This window comes from Phyllostomus hastatus, unplaced genomic scaffold (assembly GCF_019186645.2).
Source record: "Phyllostomus hastatus isolate PE091 unplaced genomic scaffold, TTU_PhHast_1.1 phas_contig_1162, whole genome shotgun sequence".
NCBI lineage: Eukaryota > Metazoa > Chordata > Mammalia > Chiroptera > Phyllostomidae > Phyllostomus > Phyllostomus hastatus.
In genome coordinates, this window is record NW_025333537.1 from 11,498,372 (window position 1) to 11,512,599 (window position 14,228).

A 14,228-nucleotide genomic window follows, 5' to 3' on the forward strand; every position below is an offset into this window, starting at 1 on the left:
TGGGTGAGGGGGGGAGGGTGAGGGTGGGCTGGGTGCGGCTCCATCCCCCTCCCGTTGCTGTCTGGGCCGGAGGGACGAAAAGAGGAGAGGACGAGGCCGGGGGTGCTGCGACCGCCGCTGCCCTGTGAGCCGTGTTCGGCAGCTGCGTGTTTCCCCCAGAGCCACGTTGAGGCGGCCCCCTCCCCGCCGCCCGGGTGCTCAGATCACAGAGAGGCTGGCGGTCTCCCACAACCAGGGTCCGGCGCTGGCTCATGGAGAGTGAGGGTCTCAGGAAGCAGTCAGAATTAAAAACTGCCAGTGCTGGAGCGAGCCAGGCCCAAATTCAAGGTTTTGTTTTCTCTTCAGAGGAGGTGGTTGGGCAGGAGAGCGGGGCCTGCAGGTTCGTCAGGGGCGTGGGCAGCAGGGAGGCCCTGCTGGGGAGCAGGGGGCGGGCCTGACTGGTCTGCGCCTGGACTACAGCGTTGGGTCCACGGCCTGAGGGATGAGCAGCCTTGGGAAGTCGCCCCCTCACAGTGGGGGGTTTCGTGGGCACACGTCGTACCTCCACAGAGTGGCTAAAGACAGCGGTTGGGGAAGTGAGCTTCTGAGAAGATTGTACCTGGGCCACGGGTCAGGTTTCCGCTGACACTTTTTATGGGATCTGTGAGTTTCTGCCAAGCTCCGTGTCACCGATGCTCACTCGCCGGCGTCCCCGTCGCACCCCCGCGTCCCCGTGACGCCCCGTCTGTGCTGTGCTCCGCAGTTCACACGGTGGACACCACCCGCCTCACCTGGGTGCTGCAGCAGATGGTGAAGATCAAGCAGCCCGTGCTGCTGGTCGGGGAGTCCGGCACCTCGAAGACGGCCACCACGCAGAACTTCCTCAAAAACCTCAACGAGGAGACCAACGTGAGTCCGCGTGGTGCTGACCGGGCCGGAGACAGCGGGGGTGTCCGCCCATGGGCTTCACAGGACAGGCTGGGCTGCCCATGGGGGGGCACGCTCGCCCACATCCTGGCACGTGCAGACGTGGCTTGCCGAGCTCTCGGGCTGTCACTGCGGAGGGCACGGGGTGGGGGGGCTGCGGTGTGCACGGCCAGAGAGAGCTGCGGGCCTGGGGAGCCCGGCAACGGGGGGCGGTGCTCCGGAGCACCCTCCACAGGGCCTGTCATCTGGGCAGGGACTCGGCGCCGGTGCCTCCGGGCCCAGGGAGGCACGGCCCACGCGGTCACCACCGGGAGATCACACTCGGCTCCCACGCGTGCAGCTCCGGTGCACCTGCACTTGGGGCCTCAGCTGGAGGGGCTGTCTGGGGCGCGGGCTCTCCGGTCGACCGGCAGCATCCCCTGGGCACTTGCTGATCTGCCCCAGATCCACTGAGAACAGGGCCCGGGGCACTGAGTGCAGGAGCCCACCAGGCGATCCCGACGCCTGAGGTGTGGGGCCCCGGGTCCGGGGATTTGGCTCTGAGAAGCACGGGGAGAGGCCTGGGGCCCCCCCGAGCATGAGGATGTGCTCCCGCACGGGGACCCGGCGCTCCCTCCCCTTCCTCTCGGCAGTGGGTTCGGAGAGGGGACTGAGGGCGGCCGAGCTCCCGTGACCCATCGGTCAGGCTCGGCGGGTGCGGTCGGGCTTATGTTTGACGGTTGCTTCGTCGCCTTGCAGCTGCTGCCCTCGTGTTCCTCGTGGCGTCATGCGGTCCCCCGGGAGGCGGGCCCCCGGGAGGCGGCCCCCGCAGTCTCATTAGAACCACCCCCAGAGGGAAAGACGAGGCGCGGGGAGGCTCCACGACCTTGTGCAGTCGCCTGGCTAGGACTGCGTGGGGCCCAGACCCCCCAGCCCCCCGAGGCGCTGTCCCCGAGGCCCACAGGGCAGCTCGTTCCCGCCCCCGCGGCCCGCCGGAGGGAAAGGGGCGTTCCTGTTCCAGCGCCTAAACTGACGGCGCCAGACGCCGCTGCCTGGCCCTAACGAGTTAGCTCCGGCCCCGGAGTCTGTAGAAGAGGTGGGGGCTCGCGCTCAAACTTCCACTGCCCGCACCGGGAGGGAAGGGCTGACTGACTCTTGCAGCTGTCTCTCTCTGTTGCAGATCGTGTTGATGGTCAGCTTCTCCTCCCGCACCACGTCCCTGGATATCCAGAGAAATCTGGAGACAAATGTGGAAAAACGAACCAAAGACACTTACGGGCCCCCCATGGGAAAACGCCTCCTGGTGTTCATGGACGACATGAACATGCCCAAGGTAGGGGGACGCTCCCGGGTGTGGGGGGGGAGGGCCGGGTGCTGTGTGCGTGGGCGGTGCGTGCGTGCGTGTGACCTCCCTGCCTGCACGCTGTGGAACGTCTGCGGGGAGCCAGCCTGGGAGACCACGTTCCTGGGATGCTCTCCCTGCACGGGGAGCCTTTTCCTCAGGGGTCGTGCTCCTCCGTTTCTGAAAAGAGTGAAGCAGGCGGCCTCTGGACCGTGCCCAGCGCGAGTTTGAGCGAGTGGTTTCCAAGGGAGCGGTCCGTCCGACGAGAGCGCTGTTCTCAGCGCCCCACACACGGGCAGCAGGCGGGCGGACACTCCCTGAGAATCCCTCTGCACTTACCAAGGAGGGGACTAAGCACCTGTGGTGGGTGTGTTTCTGGGGCCAGAGCCTGAGAGTTGCCAAGTTTTCTTAGTACTAGCGTTTAAATTTGTATCATTTCTACAGAACCATTTCCCCCCGAAAATCTGTCTTTTAGAAGGACTGTATGCAAAGCTAGGATCTATCCATCCATGTATGCATCCATCCATCATCCGCCTGTCCTTCATCCATCCAAGCACCTGTCCATCCATCCATCCGTCCACCCTCCATCCAGGCATCATCCATCCACACACCTGCTTGTCCATCCTTCCAGTGAGCGTGTGTTTACTGAGCATCCCCTAGCACCGGTGCTGTGCAGCGATGAGTGACCGGGCGTAGTGCCCGCCCCCGTGGAGCTTACAGGCTGGAGAGGGAGCGAAGTGCAGATGAACGTACGATTGCGGACTTTTGGGAAGCGGGGTGCAGAGGCATCGCTGGCTCTGCTCTTTGACTGTGGCCTGCCTTCTCTGTGAAAAACCCAGGTGGACGAATACGGCACGCAGCAGCCCATCGCCTTGCTGAAGCTGCTGTTGGAGAAAGGCTACTTGTACGACCGCGGGAAGGAGCTGAACTGTAAAAGCATTCGAGACCTTGGCTTTCTGGCTGCGATGGGAAAAGCCGGGGGCGGCCGCAACGAGGTGGACCTGAGGTTTATTTCGCTGTTCAGTGTCTTCCACGTTCCGTTTCCTTCGGAGGAGTCTCTGCATTTGATTTACTTCTCCATCCTGAAAGGCCACACCTCGGTAATGGACGTTGATTAGCAGTCTGACTGATCGGGCCCCGTGTCGGGGGTGGGGGTGCCCCAGGGCCGACCTGCCTGCTCATCCGGTGCCGCGTGCACAGCGCCCACGGAGCTTGTAGGGCCTGTGAGACAGCGTTTCCGGTGAGACCCAGCCCGGGCGCCGGGTCCCACCTGCTGACTCGTCCAGTGTGGGAATCCAGGGGGCAGAGGCAGGCCAGATGGTGAGTTTCTCTTTCAGTATATGTTATCTCCTCTGTAAAAATGACGGCAAAACTCACATGAGATCAGTAACCATTCTAAGGTGTGTGATTAAGTGGCATGTAGTCCGTTCACAGTGGTTTATGGCCCTACCCCTGCTGTTTAGTTCCGGGATGCGTTCACTACCCTGAAAGCAGCCGCACCCCCAGCCCCTGGATTCCCCCGCCTGGCATCTCCTGTAAACGGGGTCACGCAGCACGTGGCCTCTGTGTCTGGCATCCCTCGCTGGGCGTCGAGCTCTCAGGGCCCGTCCGTGTCACGGCCGGTGCCCGGTCCCCTTCCGGGAGGACCCGCCGTCCGCCGAGTGGACGGGCCGAGGCTTGCTTCTCTGCTCGCCCCGGGGTGGCCTCTGAGGGCGGCCTCCTTCCCCAGGTGTTCCACGAGAGCATCGTGGCCGTGAGCGACCAGCTGACACGCTGCACCTTGGCACTGTACACAAGCATCGTGCAGGACCTGCCTCCCACCCCGTCCAAGTTCCACTACATCTTCAACCTGCGCGACCTCTCACGGGTCTTTCACGGGCTGGTCCTCACCAACCCCGAGCGGTGAGTTTGCGCTGTGCCGTGAAGGGGTCGCGTGCTGTGGAGCAACGGCCTTTCTTACTCTTTCAAGGAAAGTAAGACGGGGGACTTACGGATGAAGTCCATCAGTCAGTGTGTCGGTGAATCGCTCCGTGTCCCTCTGGTTACGTTAAAAGAAGAAAAGAGTTACATGCTTGGCATGGGGCCCGCTGCCTTGTAAGCCCTTGAGCTGAAGGCAGGTGGGACAGGAGAGGCAGCGGGGTGGCCATGTGGACTGGTGTGTCCCCCGCTGAGACCGCTTGCTGGCTTCTTGTCGTGGTCCTGAAGTCTGGATTTGCCCATATGGTGCCTTTTGCTCGTGTGGCTGAAGTGTTTCCAGTTCAGATCGGCTCTGTGGTGTGTCTGGGATAAGGCACAGAGGACAGAAGGGACTTCCATCTGGGCGTACAGATTTTCTCTTTAAAACCGGACGCATGCCCTCCCAGTGAGGCATGCTTCAGTCTGTGTGCATTGCAAGGCTGGAGTCCCATTATGAATCCGCATCATATTGCTGGAGTAAGGCCTTTCCACCCACCCACACCGACTCTCAGGCGCTCGTGAGGGGCTGGAATGGCAGCTCAGGCTCCCCACCTTTAGAGTGTAGTGGGGGCTCCTTGCCAGAAACCAGAGAAAGCTCCAGATCTGGGGCCGGATGGAGCCGGTTCTTAGGTGGCGCCGCCAGTGCCCGGTGCTGCCTTTAAATTCACGAGTTCCCACAAAGCTGGAGCAGGAGCCATGCTCACTTGGTGCCGTGAGTGTCGTTTGTAGATGATGCCCTTTCCTCCCCTGCCTCAGGGTCAGTCATAAACACCACGCGGTGGTCTGCACCCTGAATTTTCCGCTTGTAATGTGAGCCCAGCGGGGGCGGGGCTGTCGGAATGCTGTCCTTCCGCACCCTGGGAGCCCCGCCTCCTCCAGCTGCCGCCCTGGCTGACCGCGCCCCGCCCACGCAGGTTCCAGACGGTGACGCAGATGGTGAGGGTCTGGAGGAACGAGTGTCTGCGGGTCTTCCACGACCGATTAATCAACGAAACGGACAAGCAGCTGGTCAGTGCATCGAAACCGACACAGCAGTTGCAAAACTAACCGCAGAATTCTCCTCTGAGTGGAAAAAAGCATTAGAAACCCGATGTATTGTACATGTAGTAAATAGACACTAAAAATGAGAGTCAGCCTGTAAAGGAGGGGGTCGGAGGGGGGTCGTTAAGTACCTTGTAGCGACTGGGAAGGAGAATTAAACGCACACCCCGTGACCCCGGCACAGGCGTTTCCCCCGGTAAGTGCCGCCCACGCGTCCTCTGCTGTCAGGTGCAAGAGCTCATTGGGGACCTGGTCACGGAGCACTTCCACGACGACGTGGAGGTGGTGATGAGGGACCCGATCCTGTTCGGGGACTTCCGGATGGCGCTGCACGACGAGGAGACGCGCGTCTACGAAGACATCCAGGACTACGAGGCGGCCAAGGCTTTGTTCCAGGTGCAGGCGGGGCTCGCCTTCTCCGAGGAGCCGCGCGCTGCAGGGACACCCGGGGCGGGGGGATCTGGGAGGAGCCCCTGGGCCTCCCTCTGTCCGTGCTCAGGACACAGGCTCGTGTCTAACCCAGGGGTCCCCAGGGCCCGTGGTGCTTGGCAGTGACCTGAGGAATTTGTTAAGCACACACAGACCCCGGGGCTCACAGGCCCTGCCTTCATCAGGCCGGGGAGGGGCCTGGGTCCCGGTGCATGGCCGAGTTTGGGGGCCACTCACCCGGCTCCGTCACTCATTCTCATCTTGACCCAAGAGGGGAGCCTGGCAGCCAGCCAGTCAGCAGAGGGGAGCCTGGGTCCCGAATGCTGCGCTCGGTCCCGTAGACCTGGACGGTTCAGTTACTTGGACTGCTGCGCGCACTGAGCAGAAGGCTCCCCCACTCTTAACCCCCCCGGACAAGGACAGAGGCTGCCTCTGCAAACCCAGGGGCCCTGGGACTCTTTTCATTTCTATTTATTTATGTGTTCCAGTAGTTTACTTGTCTTTTACTGTATTTTCCCCATTACCTGGAATTTTTTAAACTCAGGAAATCCTCGAGGAGTACAACGAAAGCAACACCAGGATGAACCTGGTCCTCTTTGACGACGCTCTGGAGCACCTGACGCGCGTGCACCGCATCATTCGCATGGACCGCGGCCACGCCCTGCTGGTGGGCGTCGGGGGCTCCGGGAAGCAGTCTCTGGCCAGGCTGGCTGCTTTCACAGCTGGCTATGAGGTGAGGTGTCCCCCCGCCCCCCACCCCAGAAACAGGTCTGATGCGCCCGGCCGCTCAGGCAGTGCTGGGGCAGTCCGGAAACGGTCATGACGTGGCGGTCTCGTGGAGCACGAAGCGGGTGCTTGTCGGGGCTCAGGACTGACCTGACCGTGCAGCTGGAGCGCCGAGTCCTCGTCCTGGCTCTGGGGTGGAGGCTGTGTTGAGGCTGGGGGTCAGGTGCGAGCCCCCAGGTGGAGGGGCTCGGGCCCAGCCCCGGGGTCGGCGGTCGGCCGCCTGCTGTGGCTGCACAGCCCGTGCTGGGTGGTGCTCGGGGTTGGTCCTTGAAAACAGCGTCACGGAGAGAGCATTGGTAGGCCACACTCCTTGCCGATGTAAAGTGTACAGTTCCGCGCTTCTCGGTAGATTCGCAGACCGTGCAGCCGTCACCTCCGTCTGTTTCAGAACAGTTTCCTCGCCCCACGCCCACAAAGAAACCTCATACCCTTTAGTGCTGTCCCCCACCTTCCCACACCGCCCCCGCCACGACGCCACTAGCTGCTGTCTGACCGATGGACACCCTGTTCTGCGCATCCCCCACGGACGGGAGTGCGTGCCCCGGTCTGCGGTGCGGCCTCGCTCACACGGCCCGGCGCTTCCAGGCTTCCCCCGCGTCTCCGCACGCCGCTGCGTGTGCGCACACGCCACCCTTTGTCTGCCAGACACAGGGTGCCAGACACAGGCGGGCACTCGGGCTGTCCCCGCCCTTCGGCTGCCGTGAGCGACGCCGTGCAGACGTTCACGCACACACGCCAGCGCCCGTGTTCTTGCTGGTGCACACCCCTCAGCGCGGGCTCGCGGGGCCCGGCAGCTCTGTGTTTGCTCATCTGGGAGACCGCCGGCTCGCTTCCCAGAGTGTCTGCGCAGCTCCACGCCCCCGCCGGCACCGGGCGGGGTCCTCAGGGCCTCGCAGTGGCTCTCGCTCGGCCCACGGGCGCCTCGCCTGCGCGGCCTCTGCAGGTGGCGGCGAGGCTCCTGTTCTGCGTTTCTCACTCAGTGCTCTTTCGTGAACACGGCCCGCGTGCTCTGGCTGTGCTCTCACGCGTCCTTCTCCGCCGGCTGCACGGCCTGATGGCCCCCGAGAACGCGCACCTCTGCTTCACGGGGCGGCCCTCACCCCCGAGGGGCCCTCACTCCCGGGGGGCCGTCAGCCCCGGCCTGGCCCGGCGTCTCACGCGACCGCCTGCTGTGCTCCGGCCCGCAGGTGTTTGAGATCCTCCTGAGCCGAGGCTACTCCGAGAACAACTTCCGGGAGGACCTGAAGAGCCTCTACCTGAAGCTTGGCATCGAGAACAAAATGATGATCTTCCTGTTCACGGACGCCCACGTGGCCGAGGAGGGCTTCCTGGAGCTCATCAACAACATGCTGACCTCAGGTACCGCGGCGCCGGGCGCCGGGTGGGGCCAGCTTTCCGGGCTCGGCCTTCCGCAGGCTCCCACGGGGGAGTGCTGCACCTGTCCGTCACCTGTCCGTCCCCACAGAAGAGGCCACGGTCAGGCCGTCGCCGCCAGGTGGGGCCGGCAAGGGGAGCGGTGCTCACCGGAGCATGACAGGCCCTGAGCAATCCCCCAACACCCAAGTTGTGACGACCAAAGACGTCCTCAGACACTGCCAAATGTCTCTTGGGGGGCAGAATTGCCCCCATTGGGAGCCCTGCTTTGATGCTCACAATAACCTCCCAGGCAGGCAGGCGGCTTCTGCCCCCCCAACTCCCGGACGAGGAGACGGGGCTCAGAGCGGGCGAGCCCTGGGCGCCAGAGGTGGGAGCCCAGGCCTGCTCTCTGGGCTCTTCTTGTGCCGCGGCCTCTGTCGTCCAGGGCCTGCCGAGACGAGGACCCGAGACTTAGGGGACCCGGCCCCCGCTGTGCTCTCCAGGAATGGTGCCTGCGCTGTTCGCAGAGGAGGAGAAGGAGTCCATCCTCGGTCAGGTCGGACAAGAGGCTCTGAAGCAGGGGCTGGGCCTGGCCAAGGAGTCTGTGTGGCAGTACTTCGTGAGCAAGAGCGCCAACAACCTGCACATCGTCCTGGGCATGTCGCCTGTGGGAGACACCCTGAGGACCTGGTGCAGGAATTTCCCAGGTACCCTGGGGCTGAGCTCGCACGCGCGAGCCCCCTCTCGGCGGGGTGTGCGCCGTGGAGAGCCGTGCGCGGCCTGCGGTCCCACCAGCGAGGTCAGACACCACCGGTCACTGGGAGGAGCTTCGGGCTCCACAGTGCAGGCTGTGCCCGCCCCTCGCAGTTGCCACCGGCTCTCGCGTGGGGCGTGGGTGGGTGCTGTCCTTCTGGCGCAAGGACGTGCTCACAGTCCCAGGTGTGAGGCCCACTCTCTGCTTGCTTCCGTTTGGGGGAATTGTGCCAGCCTTGCGCAAGGTGCAGCGCCCTGGGGACACTTCTGGCGGTCAGCATGGGGTGGCTAGCAGTCTGCTGATGTCCAGCCGACAGAGGCCTGGGGTGCCGCCGAGCCCCCTGCCATGCCCAGGCAGCCCCAAACACAGGGTCCTCCCGCGAGGCTGTCAGTGGTGCTGAGGCTGCGAAGCCTGCTTCTGATGAACCGTGCTCGGACACAGCCGGCCCGCTCAGCGCTGTGTGGGGCAGCGTCTCAGGCTGCAGAGTGACCCCTGTTCCCGCGCTCTCTGTCTCCTAGGTCTGGTGAATAACACCGGCATCGACTGGTTCATGCCCTGGCCCCCCCAGGCCCTGCATGCTGTCGCCAAGTCGTTTTTAGGTGAGTGACAGCTAGCGTGGGGACCACATTGGTGGCATAACAGCGCAATTGGTTTTCATTCTCCTGGGTTTGAACTGTGGTCCAGTAGATTCCTTCACTGCTAACCCCCACGACCACGAAGGGGTCTTCGCGTGTTAGTGTGTTTTTGGTATGTACTGTGTTGTAGTTCAAACTGGATTTCAGGGAACTTACCAGGACACTTGAGGACTTTAGGGTAACAATTGATCAGGCATCATCCAAAGCAGGAGTTGGCAAACCACGGCCCACTGCTTATTTTGGTTAATAAAGTTGTGCTGGAATACGACTCACTTGCTAACAGATGTACTGTCTGTGGCTGCTTTTAAGCTACAGACGCAAAGTTGAGTTCTGGTGACGGAGCCCGTGGGACCCCACAAAGCCTACATGTTTGTGTGCTGACCCCTGGCCCAAGAGAAACCTAAAGGACCTTTCAATAAATTGATTATCAATCAGCACTGAATTTGCTCTAAAGTGTCAAATACCTTAAGCTTTGGTTATTAACTTTAATCTTTGAAATAAGAAAACAAGTTAATTTATCTTCAGGAAAATACTTTTTTAGGGACCCAATTTGGGCAGATGTATGACCCCGGGTGACCTTATTAATAGTGTCACCGTTGTAAATACATATTCAATAAATAATTACTCTCCCTGTACATGAAGAATGCAGTTTTGCGGGGAGGGAGCTAAGAAAGGAGGAGAATTTTCTGTGTTCTCAGAGGAAATTTTGGAGCACAGAGCAGTGCTGCGGTCCAGAGACACACCAACGAGTGACTGCTGCTCTTTTGTTTCCAAAACATTTCTGTGTCTTTTAAAGGATAAAATATGTAACACAAAAATTGCCACGTTGATGATTTTTAAGTATGCGATTCAGTGGCATTAAGTGCGTTCACGTTGTTGTGCGGCCGCCACCGTCGTCCACGTCCGGGGCTTCTCCCCTCCTGTAGCCCAGACTCCGTGCCTGTCCACCTCCCCCCGTCCCCGTGCCCGCCGGTGAGTCGAGTCATGCGGCGCGCGTCCTCTCGTGTCCGGCTGCTTTCGCTCGGCGTGTGTTTGAGTGTTGGAGGTCGATCCCGGTGTGGCCTGTGGCCGGCGCTCCTTCCTCCGTGAGGCGGAGTGGCATTCCACCGTGGGCGCGGGCCACCTCGAGCTTGTCCGTCATCTGCCGCGGGACACTGGGCCACCTGCGCGTTGGCTCCTGTGAGCAGTGCTCTGTGCGCGTCGGCAGATGAGACTCTGCTTGTGTCCGTTTTCCACTCTTTCGGGCACTCTCCCAGGAGCGGGGTCGCTGGGTCCCGCGGGGACTCCATGTGCGACTTCTCCAGGCCCTGCTCCTCGCCTCTCTTTAAGGGGCGTGTTTCCGGTCCCTCCTCTGCAGGCAACAATCTGATGATCCCGGCGGAAAATCTAGAGGACCTGGTGGACCACGTGGTTTTGGTCCACGAATCCGTGGGCGAGTTCAGCAAACAGTTCCTGCAGAAGCTGAGGCGCAGCAACTACGTGACTCCCAAGAATTACCTCGACTTTATCAACACGTACTCGAAATTGCTGGATGAGAAAACGCAGTACAACATAGGTAAGCCGGGAATGGGTGGTTAGCAGACGTTGTTGTTATCTGTGACGGTCCAAACTCCGACCGTTTCCTCAAGCAGGTGTTGCTCGGTGAGTTCAGGAGCACTCGGGGCTGAGGCACAGCAGGACACAGCTGGGATTTTGCGTTTTGGAAGGGTTCTCCTGTGTGCGCAGGGCCCTGGCATGCCCTTATTTTTATTTTTCTGTGTAGGGCTGTGAACTTTCTTAGCTCTAAGTTTTTGTTGCCGTAGAGATATTTTGATGGCAGCCCTGTGCTCTGTTGGAAAACCTTTTTATTAACGTTTATTTATTGAAAAAATATGAGCCCTCTAAGAAATTCCGAAAGTAATGTGCATGTTATAGAAAGATGAAAAATATAATCAGAAATACTGAAGGAAATTTTAAAATTGCTTCTAAAATTTTGTCATAGACATAGATAATCTCTAAATTCTGGTTTAAATCCTTTCATAGCTTTTTGTTGGAAAATGCTTTTTAAAAATGCTCTGGCTCTTGGCCACATTAAGGGGTGTTTACAGAAAGAGATTCATTTTGGCCTTGGCCGGTGTGGCTCAGTGGACCGAGCACCGGCCTGCGAAGCAAAGGGTGGCCAGTTCGATTCCCAGTCGGCTCATGCCTGGGTTGCGGGCCAGGTCCCCAGTGGGGGGCGCACAAGGGGCAACCACACATGGATGTTTTCCTCTCTTTCTCCTTCCCTTCTCCTCTCTAAAAATAGGTAAACAAAATCTTTAAAACAGATTAAAAAAGAAAGAGATGCGTGTTGGCTAGTGCCATCCCACGGGGCAGTAGAGGTGCCGAGAGGGACTTTTCCCCCGTGAGCCCGGGGGGAGGAACGGCGGCGCGGCTGCTGGGTGTGCCGGGCCCAGCGCCCACCGTGGTGGTGGGTGCCGGCGTCCTCTTCCCTCAGCTCAGTGCAAGCGTCTGGAGGGGGGGCTGGACAAGCTGAAGGAGGCCACCATCCAGCTGGACGAGCTGAACCGGAAGCTGGCGGAGCAGAAGATCGTGCTGGCCGAGAAGTCTGCCGCCTGTGAGACCCTGCTGGACGAGATCGCCACCAACACGGCCACAGGTGAGCGGCGGGGCGGGGCTCTGCTGGGGGGGGGCGGGGGCGACACTTCTGACCCTTCGACTGCCATGTTTTCCTAAGTTAGTGTCAGGCGGGCGACGCCAGTGAGGCCCGCGTGCGTCTGTCGCATACCGCCGAAGGTGTTTCCTGAGGCGGCCGCGACGAAGCGCCACACACGCGGCCACACAGAAAGTTACTCCCTCACGGCTGCGGTGGCCAGACGCCTGGAAGGGCGCTGTCGGCAGAGCCGGGCCTCCACCCCGGGCTCCAGGTGGGGCTCGGCCGCACCCCCAGCCTCCGCCGCGGCCGGCAGCCCTGGGCGCTCTTGGGCTCGCGGATGCGTCGCTCCAGCCGCTGCCTCCCTCGTCACGTGACCTTCCTTCTTCCCGCTGTGTCTCTGTGTCCTCGCGTGGCCATCTCATGAAGACACAGTTGCTAGATTAAGGGCCCACCCTGACCCCACACGGCCTCCTGTTGACTACACTGCAAAGACGCTTCCAAACAAGGCAATGCCCTGAGGTTATAGGCGGACTTGAACTTTGGGGGACCGTTATTCAATGCAGTGCATCTCCTGTTGGTCACGCCCTGTCCTGAATGTTGGAGTTACAGCCCCTGGAGGTGCTTGTGTTCTAGTGAGCGGGGCCAGCGAGCCAATGAGGTGGCGAGGTTTCGGATCGGGGTCGGCGTTGTGAGGCGCGTACACAGGGTGATGAGGCTGAGAGGAGCAGAGGGCCAGGCCACTCGGGGGGCAGCGTGGCGTTTTGAGCTGGGCCCGAATGCACGTAGGAAAAGGTGACGGAAAGGCAGAGAGAGCTCAGTGAGCCAGAAACACGGAGGGTGGCCTGGCGTCCTCATCCAGCACTGGCCCAGCAGGCCTGGGGGATGTCACGTGGGATGGAGGGGGCGGGACATGGGTGAGAGGGTCAGAGTCGGGGGCAGCTGTCCCGGTGGGAGCCCCAGGGCATGGAAAGGACTCCCCTGCCAGTGGAGCCCTGGGGCACTGGGCTGGCCAGGGCTCATTAGACCCCCCGTGGCCCAGTGAGGACCGAGGGCTGTGCATGGCTTGCCCCCACAGTGGTGGCCTGTCCTGCCCACGCCCAGCAGCCTCGCTGACTGCCCCCTCCTCGCACAGCGGAGGAGAAGAAGAAGCTGGCGGAGGAGAAGGCCATAGACATCGAGGAGCAGAACAAGATCATCGCCGTGGAGAAGGCCGAGGCCGAGACGGCCCTTGCCGAGGTCATGCCCATCCTGGAGGCCGCCAAGCTGGAGCTGCAGAAGCTGGACAAGTCGGATGTGACCGAGATCAGGTATCGATGGCAGTCCCCAGCTGGGCTGGTCCCCAGCTCGGCTTGTCCCCAGCACCCCTCCTGAAAGTAGTTATGGTAACTGTGGTGCCACTGTGGTGGGGACTGTCATTACCTTCGTTTGCAGGTGAGGGAGGTGGGGCCCGGGGAGGTGAGGTGGCTTGCCCTCGGTCCCCAGCTGGTAGGTTGCGGGGCCTGCTGACCTTGCACCCAGGCCGACTCACAGAACGGGCTGTGTGGGAGAGGTGGAGCTTCATAAATCGGTCCTCTTGATGGGAAGACACTCCAGGCTGGGCCGGCACCCCGCTGGACACAGTGTGGCGGAGCTGTCCCCACCGAGGGACCGAGGGACCCTGGGACTGTGGGAGACGCTCTAATCCCTTACCAGCCGGAGGGGCCTGCCCACAGCAGGGAGGACAGGCCTTCACTGTGGCCCAGACGTTTTGCAAGTCAGTCTGGAAGACGTCTCCGCCTGCTGTCAGGGAGAGGGGCGGGTGCAGGGCGGGTTCGCCGTTAACAGGGTCCCGCTGGTAAAGTCAGCACCGAGAGTGAAGCCAGGAATAAACATCGTCTCGCCCGCCTGTCTGCTGTCCTTGGGCTGCCTGGCCCCACACTCGTCACCCTGGCTTAGGGACCTCAGCTCTCTCCGTCCCTCACTCTTTGTCGCGTCCTCATTTTCCGAAGGGTTCTGTCCTCTGGCCGCACAGCCGGGTCTCCTGGGAGAGACTCCGGGTCCGGGCTGCAGGCTTACTCCCCGCGGTGTTTGTCCCCGTGGAGTGTTCAGGGACTGGACGTTCTCTCGTCTGCGGGGACGTGGGTGGGGGCTCTCTCTCCCCCACTTCCACCCCCCTCCCCACTCTCCCTCACCCCCCGACAGCTGGCCCCAGGGACGACGGCCGTGACCCTACCGGCTCCTGCTCTCCTTCCCCTTTCCTTTGCCCTTTCTTCGTCATTTTCCTTCGGCTTCCGCCTCTTCACAGCTTTGGTGTCTTCACAGCTTGTGGCGTGCTCCGCCTCACCCAGAAGCAGCCCCTCTGGGCCTTTGGGCCTCCAGTGCCCAGAGGGTCAAGAGCACTGTGCACAGAGTGGCAGGGCACAGGGACAG

The 14,228-nt window shown here is 61.4% G+C and overlaps 1 protein-coding gene across 1 annotated transcript in view; it reads left to right on the top strand.

Moving 5' to 3' along the window:
• Nucleotides 1–14,228, top strand: part of DNAH10 (dynein axonemal heavy chain 10) — a 90,782-nt gene that overhangs the window by 55,067 nt on the left and 21,487 nt on the right. Inside the window, exons 46-58 of the mRNA XM_045843105.1 lie at nt 743–888; nt 2,066–2,218; nt 3,067–3,327; nt 3,957–4,129; nt 5,098–5,191; nt 5,453–5,620; nt 6,198–6,386; nt 7,627–7,798; nt 8,299–8,502; nt 9,068–9,148; nt 10,542–10,739; nt 11,661–11,822; nt 12,952–13,126. Coding sequence (XP_045699061.1) covers nt 743–888; nt 2,066–2,218; nt 3,067–3,327; nt 3,957–4,129; nt 5,098–5,191; nt 5,453–5,620; nt 6,198–6,386; nt 7,627–7,798; nt 8,299–8,502; nt 9,068–9,148; nt 10,542–10,739; nt 11,661–11,822; nt 12,952–13,126 — 2,176 coding nt within the window. The remainder of the gene's footprint in view (nt 1–742; nt 889–2,065; nt 2,219–3,066; nt 3,328–3,956; nt 4,130–5,097; nt 5,192–5,452; nt 5,621–6,197; nt 6,387–7,626; nt 7,799–8,298; nt 8,503–9,067; nt 9,149–10,541; nt 10,740–11,660; nt 11,823–12,951; nt 13,127–14,228) is intronic.